This window comes from Myotis myotis, unplaced genomic scaffold, assembly GCF_014108235.1.
Source record: "Myotis myotis isolate mMyoMyo1 unplaced genomic scaffold, mMyoMyo1.p scaffold_m19_p_10, whole genome shotgun sequence".
Classification (NCBI taxonomy): Eukaryota; Metazoa; Chordata; class Mammalia; order Chiroptera; family Vespertilionidae; genus Myotis; species Myotis myotis.
The window spans coordinates 67614801-67628013 of NW_023416314.1; the positions used below are offsets into that span (position 1 = coordinate 67614801).

The 13213-nt window shown below is 39.2% G+C and overlaps 1 protein-coding gene across 10 annotated transcripts in view; it reads left to right on the forward strand.

The window, feature by feature from the left end:
* The window catches only part of PHF21A (PHD finger protein 21A), a 154016-nt gene that overhangs the window by 110612 nt on the left and 30191 nt on the right, over window positions 1–13213 (forward strand). For all 10 annotated transcript variants that reach the window (XM_036326079.1, XM_036326081.1, XM_036326080.1 and 7 more), the window contains one exon: window positions 6982–7185. In XM_036326079.1, coding sequence (XP_036181972.1) covers window positions 6982–7185 — 204 coding nt within the window. The remainder of the gene's footprint in view (window positions 1–6981; window positions 7186–13213) is intronic.

Below are 13213 nucleotides of genomic sequence, written 5' to 3' on the forward strand. Positions count from 1 at the left end.
TTTTTATATTAGCAAGCAGCTAAGTTATGCAGATTATAAATGGTTCTTATGTTTTTTCTGCTGTCCTCATTACTGTATCTAGGGTCTTTGCTGGGTCAGGTTACATTTAAATTGGACATCAATTTCATACATTCGACATCTGGGCTGCACCTATATTTTTGCACAGGGAAATATTCCCAATGTGTTTGATTTCTCAGATCAAAAGGCAACAGGTAGCTTTCTCTTTCTTAATCCTGTACTTTGGGCAATTCTCATTTTTAAAAAAAGTAGTTTGAACTAACATAAAAATGTTTGACTAGATGTTAAAAATCAAGTGATTAAAATGTAATTGACATTAGAAATAAGTCACATTTAGTTAGCTATTGTTTGGTGCATGTTAAAGGCAATGCCCAGGTTCTTAGACGAGTCCCTCCATTTTGGTGGGAGTTTGACTCTAGCAGTCCTAGCAGTCTTTTATAGCCATGCATAGGGGTTGGGGGAGAGTGGGGTTGGGTTTACCTATTACAGCGTGAATGAACTAAATAAGAATGCAAACTGCCTTTCAATCAGGCCATCAAATAAAGGGTCTAGTGCCCCGTGGAGATGGAATATAAATCCCATTGATATGAATAAAAGCTCTATTGTCCTGTGGATGGGATGTTAAACCTATTGCTGTAAATATCTGTGCTTGCGTGTGTGTGTGTGTGTGTGTGTGTGTGTGTGTGTGTGTGTGTTGAAGAGTAAACCACAAGAATATTTTTTAATTAAAAAAGTAAGCCAAAGTCTAATCAGTACCATGACATATGCATTCTCCACCATCTGTTAAGCATCCATGTAGAGAATTTTGAACTTTATCAAAAATAAACTCTGCTAATTCCAACTGCTGCTGTTCCTTAATTCATTTATATTGTACTATACAAATTCCATGACACCTTGCAGAACTATAAAATAATTATTTATGTTCCCAACTCTCCAAGACAAAACAAATCCTCTCCAGTAGACAATATAGCAGTTCACTGTATAGAGGAGGCGTAGATACCGCTTCTGTCAAACAGGTGGCATTTTAAAGGTTTAAACATGTTAGAAGCTATTTGTTAATTCTAACCCCCAAACTGAATATTGGAGAGTTTGGAGAAAACTTTGTAGTACCTTACAAAACGAGTAAAGCCCACGTCTTTTTAACTAAGAATATTTTATAGCTGCTGCCAACAATTTCCTCCTCCTCTTCTGTCAGAATCCGGCCTGAGTATGCACTGGCGCCACTTGGAGCATTCCTCCTAGTGGCGCCAGTGCATACTCTCCCACTGACTTTCACCTGCTGCATTAGGAAGGAGCTTATTTTGAGTTTAGTGCTTTTTCCTGTGCTTTACTTCACAAAATGGTGGAATCTTCACTTAATTTATTCATTTATTTTTAATATATTTTATTGATTTTTTTACAGAGAGGAGGGGAGAGGGATAGAGAGTTAGAAACATCGATGAGAGAGAAACATCGATCAGCTGCCTCCTGCACACCCCCCACTGGGGATGTACCCGCAACCATGGTACATGCCCTTGACCGGAATCGAACCTGGGACCCTTCAGTCCGCAGGCTGGCGCTCCAACCACTGAGCCAAACCAGTTAGGGCTTCACTTATTTAATAGCACATACCTTTTACTGTGGATCATAACTGTGTCATTGTTATGCCAGTAACACATTCCCTATTCTTTAGGGGATGTTCATTGTGTGGCAGCCTTCTGAAGACTGCCATCGTGTCTCCTACCGCCTCTTCAGCGTTGAGGAATATTGGTGTTGCTCAAAAATGCAGTGATTGTATTTCAGTCGAACAATAGAAAGTTTTTGTTTCTTTGAGTAAATTCTGACTTCATCAACAAGTGTAAACTTCTCCATGTTAGTTTTTCTGCACACAAAAATTTTAGTTTCCCTAGTTACCTTTGAGCACTTGGTGAGTCTGAAGACCTGGAAAAAATTTTCACTGCAGCCCTAATCAGTTTGGCTCATTGGATAGAGCGGCAGCCTGCAGACTGAAGGGTCCCGGGTTTGATTCTGGTCAAGGGCATGTACCTTGGTTGCGGGCACATCCCCGGGGGGGGGGGGGGGGTGTGCAGGAGGCTGATCGATGTTTCTAACTCTCTATCCCTCTCCCTTCCTCCCTGTAAAAAAAATCAATAAAATATTTTTTTAAAAAAATTTCACTGCATTTTAGGTATAAAGATGGGTAAGATTTGTCCTTGACTTTCTGGAATTGTGAAAAATTATAAGTCTCTATCAGCCTCTGGTATGAAGGGTGAAGGTTATATTTTCAGATTGTATGGTTGATTCATGGAGGGGGAAAAGGATGAATTTTTAAGGCAGTACTATGCAAGAAGTCTGAGTTGGTGTGGTCCTCTTATAATTGATATAAAACAGATCATGTCAACCAGAACACAGACAAGTGGAATGACAGACTGTGTAGGAAAGCAGAGACTTAAAGCACTGGCATCCCAGAGGGCAGGGCCTTGGACCAGGAGTTCCTTTCAAGAGAAGCTTTCTAAAATTTATCAGGGTTTGATAGAAGTAAACTGGTGCCTTGGCTGGAGGGGTGGAGGCTGTCCTTCCGTTCCTCCATCTTTCTTCTGTGCTGACCCAGGCCATGGAACGGAACGTGGAATGGTTGACTTAGGAGAAAAGGAACCTGCTTTTCTGTTGAATTGGACCTATAATCTTGTGTATTGCGGGGGGGGCGGGGGGGATCTGCCTTGCTGTCATGTGAACATGTTGATAGTATCACTGAATGTCACAATATTGGTCAACATGACTACCTGTCTCAGAAGCTGTGGCTCGAAGTGTCAGAGACTCTGTGAACTCTTCTGCCTGAACAAGCCCTGATGAAACCTGGTGCTGCACATGTCCAGGGAACCCGAGGCTCAGAATTACACGTGGGTTTGTGGAGCAGGTCTTGACAAATGGATTGAAGGGGGTGATGCTAGCTTGGCCCATTGCTATATTAAGGGGAGAAGATGATAAGTTATTAACTTTTCTTCCTCATTTCTGCCATCATTCTCTCCAGCTTTTCCTCTTCCATTTTCTTCATTTCCCTCCTCTTTTATTCTCATTTACTTATTAGTGAGTGACGAATGGCAAAGCTTCGGGACAATGTTCCAACATAATTAGCTGCACTTAAAGTTCTGCCTTATATATGAATAACATTGAAAATATCAAATTGTTTATGCCAGCATAACATTCATTAATGACCACAGAAGTTGATTTCTTTGTTTAAAACATGTAATAGTGGCCAGCCAGTGTGGCACAGAGGTTGAGCGTTAACCTATGAACCAGGAGGTCACGGTTCGATTCCCAGTCAGGGCACATGCCTGGGTTGCGGACTCCGTCCCTGTTGGGAGGCTTGCAGGAGGCAGCTAATTAGTGATTCTGTCTCATCATTGATATTTCTATCTCCCTCTCCCTTCCACTCTGAAATCAATAAAAATATGTATATGTAGCTCTAACCAGTTTGGCTCAGTGGATAAAGTGTCGGCCTGCAGACTGAAGGGTCCCAGGTTTGATTCCGGTCAAGGGCATGTACCTTGGTTGCGGGCACATCCCCAGTAGGGAGTGTGCAGGAGGCAGCTGATCAATGTTTCTCTCTCATCAATGTTTTTAACTCTCTATTCCTCTCCCTTCCTCTCTGTAAAAAATCAATAAAATATATTTAAAAAAACAAACATGTAATAGTAAAAATATAGGCTCACTTTCTGTAGAGACAAAAGTCTACTTAACAACGTCGCTGATACCACACAGCTAAGATTTACGAAATATTATAGCTTTATTCTTTTGCTGCCACCAAAACTGGTCCTGACCCAGATCAGGATCCTGCTGGAGTTACTATGACTTTTGTGTTTACCAGAATGAACTAGAACAATCCATCTAACTGGATTGTTAGATGTAGAAAAGCCAACAAATTCGCTCAGTAGCCCCCCCTTATTAGCCAGTCCTTCAGAGTGTGCAGGGCCTCTAGACACCTGAGGAGCACCCCGTGGCAGAGCTCGCTTGACTTTAGATGGTTGGTTTTCAATCTGCAGTGAGAGATGTTTGAGTTACAGAAGGCGTCAGCATTTCCCCCAAATCTTGATTTTAAAAAAATTTCACAGACATGCACAACTACACCCTTGGTATTCTAATATTCTGATAAACAGCGCAAGGAGTGCAGCGGCCGTGCGTTTCTGAGCAGCACTCTGAAACATACCAGACCCTCTATCACGGAAAATGTGCCCAGCTTGTATGATCTGACCCATGTCCAATCTACACAGCTCTCTTTTTCTTCTGCCTTTTTTTGTTTTTTTTTCTCCTCTCAAGGACTAATGTCAGTGTGCAAGTATTTTGAACCCTCCCTTGTCCCAGCCCCCACAAGTGCCACAGTCTTGATTGTGAATGCAGCGTGACTCACTGACTCCCACCTTCTGACGTTCGTTCTGATTGGTCATCACCTTGCTCCAGCCATATGACTGCCAAGTACTCTAGCTGCGTCCCTTTCCCCTTCTTCCCCCTACTGTTCTCTTCTGCTGTGCACAGCCCTGGGAGTGGGTTCCGGGCTTTGTCTCTTGCTTGTAGTTTCCCCCAGTTGGGCAGTCAGTGAGAGAGAACACTGTATTTCCTACGGATGGCTGTAGGGGGAAAAACACCCTTTCCTTTTATGCCTGGTGTAATCATTATTTAGTCTCCTCTGCTGTTCCCGCTCAAAGTTTATTTGTTGGCAGGTGTCACATTTGTGGTGTTTGTTTTCCTCCTGGTTTCTCTCCTCCTCCTGACTTGAGCTGTTTTTTTGTGGGCTTTTTTTTTTTTTTTAAATAAAGGTTTTTTGAGTCCCTTTCTCTCACTGCTATGTTACACTTTTGTTAGTTTGTTATGTTTGATTAATGCTGATTAATATGTTTGGTGGGGGGGTAAAAGCAACTCTAAATACTTATTTATTTGTTAAATGTCTGGCAGTCACCAGGCAATGAAATCTATCTGTGATTCTCAGAATTATCCATAACACCCCTGCTATTACTTTCCCCTCTCCTAAGATGTATCAGTTCAGTTACTCTGCCATTTATACTTGAGACTTGAACGTTAATTTTTATAAGCATTTGATATTTTTATTAATTTGCATTTTTACTATTCTGCAGATGGTTTCTACAGAGACATTGGACTCTGCATCCTTTTTTTCTTTTTAATATTTAACTACAGCAAGAGGAAATGCTAGCAGAGTATATAGTACAGCAGTCTACCCCCCACACACCCATGGGCCTTTATATGATATTTTCATTGCCCCCAAAAATAAATAATAAAAATATTTAAAATTCTCTCAAGAATGTATTTTGTATTGACTTCAAGTTTTTAAAAATCCATTTTGTAAATATTTTAATATTCAAACAACGTTAAGCCAGTAGCCTGCAGGTTTGGATTCTTTAGAGAATACAAATGAAGTTGGTTAGAATCATATGCAGGAATTTGAAAATCAACCTGGCTCTCTGATTTCACTTAACTCTTTATTTAAATATTTTTATTCACTTTTTTCTCTACTCATAACCTATATTAGAAAGTAGCAGTTATTTTTGTCAGAAATAACAAACCTCAATTGATGAACTCACTTGAAAGTATATGAGAGAGGAGCTGCTTATACTTTCAGCCATGAGGGCAGGAAGAGTCAGAGCCCAGGTCTGGCCCCAGATGGTTGTTATATATTCTCTGAGCCTTTTGCTGGTCTTTGGAACCATCACTTTACGTGTCATGTGAAGATAATGAGGATCATTGACTTAGCCACAGAGTATAGTTGTGAGCAAAAGTCCTTTCCCTCATGCAGCTTACATTCTGTTGAAATGTATTCTGTAGTAATGAAGGTTTCCAAGTACACATTTTCTTGGATTTGAACAGGTCTAGAAAATTCAGCAAATGTTCATTTAAAATTTTCATCCCATGTAACTAAATCCCTACTCTGCATAAACAAACATATGCATTTCTACAGATCTTGGCCCAGCAAAGAAGTCCAGCTCATGAGTTACCCTTTTCAGTGATTTAAAATGCCTGTCATTTATATTGCATATTTCTGAGATCAAGGTTTCTTTGTTTAAAAGTCTTTAATATTTGAATCTTTTATAGATAGATGATATTTGATTAATTAACAAAAATAATATGGCTAGTATCTGTGTAGTCAGATGCAAAAAGAAAAATGACCGTCAATGTGCCAATCATAGTTCTGAGTACTTTACAACTAGCAGCTGGTTTGGTACTTGTAAGAATCCTAAGGATATTGTTAGTCGCCTCACTTTACAGAACAGGACATTGATCCATAGATAGGTTAAGGAACTTGCACAACATCATGTGACTGCTAAGTAGCAAAACTGAAATTTGAATTGAGGCAGCCTTTCTCCAGAGTCGTGTCTCCACTGCTATGCTCTGCTACACTGCCCTCCCAGCCTGGCATGCTCAGCTAATAACAGTCAAGAAAGCTGAGCTCTGCTGCATGACCTCCATTAGCTTTTCTTCCCACCTGTGTGCTTCAGTTTCCCTTTATAAAATGTTTCTTATGCCATAGGTTCTCCTCATTTGTCAAATCTGTAAATTTTAGATGTAACAAATTTTAAAATGTCAGAGACATATAATTATTACATATTTCTATACAGCTGGTAGGACAATACAGTAGGTCCTTGCGTTACGTCAGAGATCCGTTCCTACAATGCAATGTAAGTCGGAACCCACCTACATAAGCGCCTACATCACTCACATGGAGCACATACACCGCAGTAATGAAATGAAACAGTAAAAAAAATTTTAAAAGATAACAATTCCTGACCTTTACTTGTGGTAAATAAATAATAAAAAACATAAAGCACATATGTACATATATCGAAATGACAGAACTTTTTTTTAATAAATACTGTAAATGGGAGATGGCGACGTAACCACGAAACGACGAGAGTCTGACTGCCCGAGGACTGCCGGTATTCTGATAGCTCTTCTTTCTTTTTTCTCCTTTGGTAGAAAAGAGTCGTTGAACAGCTTCGGAAGAACCTGATAGTAAAGCAAGAACAACCAGACAAGTTCCAAATACAGCCATTGCCACAATCTGAAAACAAACTACAAACAGCACAGCAGCAACCACTACAGCAGCTACAGCAACAACAGCAGTACCACCACCACCACGCCCCGTCGGCGGCACCCTCTTCCAACCTGACCGCTTCACAGGTAAAGTGTGGGAGGAGCACTGCAGGCTTTGGGTTGGGGATGGATGTGCTATTGGTCATGTAGAATGAGGCTGTTTCAGGCTGTATTAAGCTCAACCAGCCCTACACAAAAGTTATTCTGGTTCCTTTTTTATATTATAACTGTGATGGGAACCACTTGAAATTGATTTGCAGGGGGAAATAACATTACTAAGGAGCAAAAGTTAAATCGAAGAAGGAGGGAAAGGTAGTGGGTGACAAAGAAAAATTGCTTCTCAGTATAAGAACAGAAGTAACGTCTTATTTTCAGTTTCTGGAAATATTTATTTGAGCTTTTTCTAAAAGTTTGTGTGATATCACCGCCTCTGGAATTGTTTTTCTGGAATTCTTAGCAATTAGGCATAGAGATATTACAGGATCGGGTAGAAAGAGCATTTAGAAGGGTGATATATTTCCATTATTCATAGAAACAAAATATTCATTTATAAGTCCACATTCATGAGAATATGAATCTGTTCTAATACTCAGAAGGAAATCTAAAGTGGAAGCTGCAGGTCAAAACTATCACTAAGAAGTAGAAGCTTAATAACATTCTGACTTGGTGTAGCTGTGTAAATGATTTTACTGTAAAGGGCATTTAAGCTAGAATATAATGTAAGGATAGGGAGGCAATCAAGACACACACAAGGACATATTTGGGAACGATACTCAGTTAAGAAAATTATTCAAGTTTGATCTCCACACACTTAGATATAATATGGGCACAGCTTTTTAAAATATATTTTTTATTTATTTCAGACAGAGAAAGGGAGAGGGAGAGAGGGAAACATCAACAGTTGGAGAGAATCACTGATGGGCTGCCTCCTGCATACCCGCTACCGGGGCTTGAGCCTAAAACCTGGCCATGTGCCCTGACTGGGAATTGAACCATGACCTCCTGGTTCATAGGTCAGTGCTCAACCACTGAGCCACACTGGTGGCACAGCTTTTAAAATGAGCAGGGGTTTAAATGAGCAGGGACAATTGAGCAGGGGTTCTTGATCCCTGGAGGTCACAGACCCCTTTAAGACTCTGTTGAAAGCTATGGATCCCCTCCCCAGAAAAATACACATTTATAATTAATACACTCATTTTTGCACATGATTTCAAGGACTTAGATCTTTTGAATCTTAAGTGTGGATATCTCTGACCCATCAACAACAAGTCTTCACTGTATCTTTATATGTAAAGGAAAAGGTTTATGTACATTTATTTTGCAAGTGAAGAATGCATTTCTTATAAAAATACTAAAGATTACTAAAGATTGTTAAGTTTAATAAAGATTACTATATATTGGTGTGCTCCTAAGCGCTTTAAATATATAATATACACAATCCTCATTCCAACTCTAATAGGGAAGGTGTTGTATTGTTCTCTCTCTCTCTCTCTCTCTCTCTCTCTCTCTCTCTCTCTCTCTCTAAGAAAGAAAACTAAGACGCAGAGAGATAAGTAATTATCTAAAATCATGTAAGTCGTATGTAGTGGAGCCAAGATTTGAACCCAGATATTCTGGCTGAAAAATCTATTCATCACTCTTCTGTACTGCCATATAATACCAAAAAAAGAAATTATATAACATGCCAAAAAAGGAAAAGAAAGAATCCCTGTTGTGAATCAGATAATAGAGCAGCCAGCAAAATGTTTACCCTGATCTCCACCCCAAGGTTATTTGAAAATTAGATATTCAAACTGACTTCTGAAACCCCCGGACCAGGACTTGTATTTCTTCTGAAAGCCTGCTTACCAGATTACTTTGTTGGACTTTTAAACAGAGTCGGATTAGGTTGTTCTCTTTCCAAAGTACAGTTTGATCAGAAAGTGTTTATATGGAAAGAAAGTGGTAGACTTCATTATTTCTTGGTATGTAGGAATTTTCTCTCATGATCCATGAAAACTTTCTGTTCAAGTAACATTCCATGTCACACAACTTAGAGAAAACACTTAAGTAATACTTATAATAGCTATTCCCTTCCTGGTATGATCTTAGTTGTTGTGTGCTGCTTTGAGGTGATGATAGGGAGGGGTGTAGGGCTATCCCCAAAACAGTGTGTGTGGCATCTCTCCATCTGAAGCCCACCTAATATAGTTGATTGGTTTGGTTAAGCTTGTTTTATATTATTTATTTTATGTAATGCAAATGTTTAATGTTAAAAGCCAAAAGATCCTCTAGGTTTTGGGGTTTTGTTTTTACAATAAACAGTAAGTATTTATTGGGTACTCGCTATGTGCTAGATTCTGGTATACAATCTAGCACATAGATTCTGGTCCCTGCCTAGAATCTAATATATGGCAATTTTCATTCATTCTCTAAATACGTATTGAGTCTTTACTATATTAGGCAATGTAGAGGATAGATTCACAAATAAGACAGAATTGCTGTCTTCAAGAATTTAAAAACTTTAGAGGAGAGGAAGATGAATGAAAACAGCTAACAAAGAAGAAAATGAAAGAGCTGAGAAAATACCAGAGGACAAGTGATTTTGAGAAGAGGGAACAGAGAGTACTTCACAAAGGAGGTGGCATTTGAGTAGGACCTTGACAGATAAGTGAAATTTCAGTGATGAGCAGCGGGAGATAGAGCATCACAGTGTAGGGTGGAGTCAGAAAAGTAAATGCATTCCCGGGGAATAGAAAGGAGGCTGATGTGCCTGGAGTGTGGATTCAGGAAACAGTGGAAAGGGAGATAAAACCATAAAGAGAGGAAGCGATTAGCTTGTGGAAACCCTCCAATGCATGACAAAACTTTTGGGAATTTGGCAGTTATAGAGTCATTAAAGGTTCATGAGGTCAAGAACAAATGAGAAGTTGTATATGGAGTATATTAAATACCTAAAGTTCTTTATATTGGTTCTCCTCTACGTGTTTTACACAATTCTGGTAACTGGTAAGTAGCAATCACAGCATAGGCAGGAAGAAGAAAGTGTTTTATTCTCAATCAGGTTAGCAGGTACCAAAGTATGGGGGAGTAGGAGAACCAGTTCCCTTAATTAACTCCAACTCTAAGTTCTGATTTGTGCATTGGAGTCTCTGAGTTTTCAATCAATATCTCATGCTTTGTAGGTATAGAAAATAATAACTGAACAAAAAATAAAAAAATAAATGGAAAGGATTTTGCAGTTAGTGCTTCTTGCCATGTATTTCTGTATTACCTTCTAGTTCATGCAGTTTGGGTTTTGTCAGGATTGAAGAACCCCTTCATGAAATTGTGGGGAAGCTGCATCTTCTCTTGAAGGCAATCATACTTGGATTGCATTGGCCGGCCACAGACAGCTTCCATAGAAATAACTTCCTTTGTTGTTGGATACCTTTCCTCTCTGTGTCTTTTTTCCTCCTGCCAGAACAGTTCAGAGGTTTTCATTAGGTTTGAATTTCAAAACCCTAGATTGTCTTTGTCATCTAAACTCTAACACTCCAAGATTGGTTTATGCTCTTAATACTTAGAATAGAAGAAGCACTAGGGCAGGAGTAAATATCCAGATAATACCTGTGTCAATACCTGGTGTCAATAAATAGAAAATACATTCTTTTTTTTTTTTTTTTTAAACAGATGGAAGTTTATTAACATGTGTACCTCATGTATTCGTGGGAGGGAAAAATGAGTAACTCAAAGTGGTTCCTTAGAACACGGGTTTATATAGCATATTTAACAAAGAACAGTGCATTTATAGAGAAATTATAGGACAAAGGAAAACAATTTTAGGCTTTCAAGAGTGGCAAACTATGAGAAGGTAAATATATGGGAGAAGATTAATAGTAGATAAAGGCTAGCTAGTAAAGCTTGTTTTCGTTTTTAATTCTCACCCAAGGATATCTTCCCATTGATTTTCAGAGAAAATGGAAGCTAAGGGGAGAGACACACAGAGAGAAACATAGACGTGAGAGAGACACATCGATTGGTTGCTTCCTGCACATGTCCCAGTCGAGTCCAGGGATCTAATCCACAACCTTTCAGAGTGAGGGTCAATGCTCTATCCACTGAACCAAAGCTTGTTATATAGATTCATCTGGTGCCTTAATAAATAGAAAATACATTCTCCAAAACGTTTTACTTGATGCATATAGTCCTGAGTCTTGTGCCTGTGTATAGAAAGAATTATATAGCTGCTAGAATACATATAGTAAAATGAGCCACCACCATATAAAGAAGAATAAGAATGCGAACCTAAAGATGTTTTTTACGTGTTGCAGTTGATGGTATGTATGTAATTCAGGTGAGTTTGAGATTTACTTGAAACAAGGATGTTTCAGACGAAAGTATACTAACCTCTTTTAAAGCAGTAACAACATGCACTTTAAAAATCTCATCAGTGAGTTCTGATTAGAGCAGCGGTTCTCAACCTGTGGGTCACGACCCCTTGGGGGGTTGAACGACCCTTTCACAGGAGTCGCCTAAAACCATCGGAAAACACATATTGAATATATAATTACATATTGTTTTTGTGATTAATCACTATGCTTTAATTATGTTCAATTTGTAACAATGAAAATACATCCTACATATCAGATATTTACATTACGATTCATAACAGTAGCAAAATTACAGTTATGAAGTAGCAACGAAAATAATTTTATGGTTGGGGGTCACCACAACATGAGGAACTGTATTAAAGGGTCGCGGCATTAGGAAGGCTGAGAACCACTAGATTAGAGCTTCACTTCCATAGCCCATTAGTAGTACTAAGATGGGACTTGCTCACCACTTCAAAAGTTTTTTGTATGTTGCCAAAACCGGTTTGGCTCAATGGATAGAGCGTCGGCCTGCGGACTGAAGGGTCCCGGGTTCGATTCCGGTCAAGGGCATGTACCTGGGTTGCGCACATCCCCAGTGGGGGGTGTGCAGGAGGCAGCTGGTCGATGTTTCTCTCTCATCGATGTTTCTAGCTCTCTCTCTCTCTCTCTCCCTTTCTCTCTGTAAGAAATCAATAAAATATATATTTAAAATAAAAAAAAATAAAAAAAATTAAAAAAAAAAGTTTTTTGTATGTAGATGTTTTAAATTGAAAGGTAGAGCTAACATCACACTGAATTAAAAACTTTTATTACGAATAGCTGGCAAAAAACCCCACAAATAGCTGGTAATGTAAAGTCAGTCCTGCTGCACTACTGTAACATCTTTAATGATAACTAGCAGTTAGCTTTTCTTTGGTTTTCATCCCTGATAGAGAGTAGATGGCCTGCTAACTCCTAAAATAAATGAGTATTCCCGCCCTAACTGGTTTGGCTCAGTGGATAGAGCGTTGGCCTGCAGACTCAAGGGTCCCGAGTTCGATTCCGGTCAAGGGCATGTACGTTGGTTGCGGGCACATCCCAAGTAGGGAGTGTGCAGGAGACAGCTGACCGATGTTTCTAACTCTTTATCCCTCTCCCTTCCTCTCTGTAAAAAATCAATAAAATATATTTAAATATATATATCTGAGTATTCCCCTTTCACTCTCATTTCACATTTCGCATTTGAGGAGGCAGTGGCAAGCGGAATAATCCACTCCTGTGTTGTTGACTCAGAGAAGAGAAACAGAGATTTGGGTGATTTTGATGACAAGGATTAATCAGGATTGCTGATTAGGCTATGATGGGATAGATCAGGCCAGATCATTAAATTTTTGGTTAAAAGGAAAAAAAAAAGATGTTAAAAGATTAGGTCATACATATATGTGTATATGTGTTTAAGGCAGAAAATGGAAATAAAGAATTGCCTGTAACCAAGCAACTTAATACACAAGTAGTTACATAGACACTGAAATAGAAATTCACAAGGGAATTTGTCCAGATCTGATTCAGGGAGAGTGGAGTCCTTCTCACTGAGCACCGTTGTCCAACAGAACTGTCCGCACGGGCGGAAATCGCCACCACCCCGTTTGGTAGTCACAAGCCACCTATGGCTGCTCAACACTTGAAACGGGCTAGGTGACTGATGAACTGAAGTTTTAATTTTATTTTGTTTTAATGAATTTAATTTAAACAGCCATATGTGGCTAGTAGCTACCAAATTGGGCAGTGCAAGTGTAAAGAAG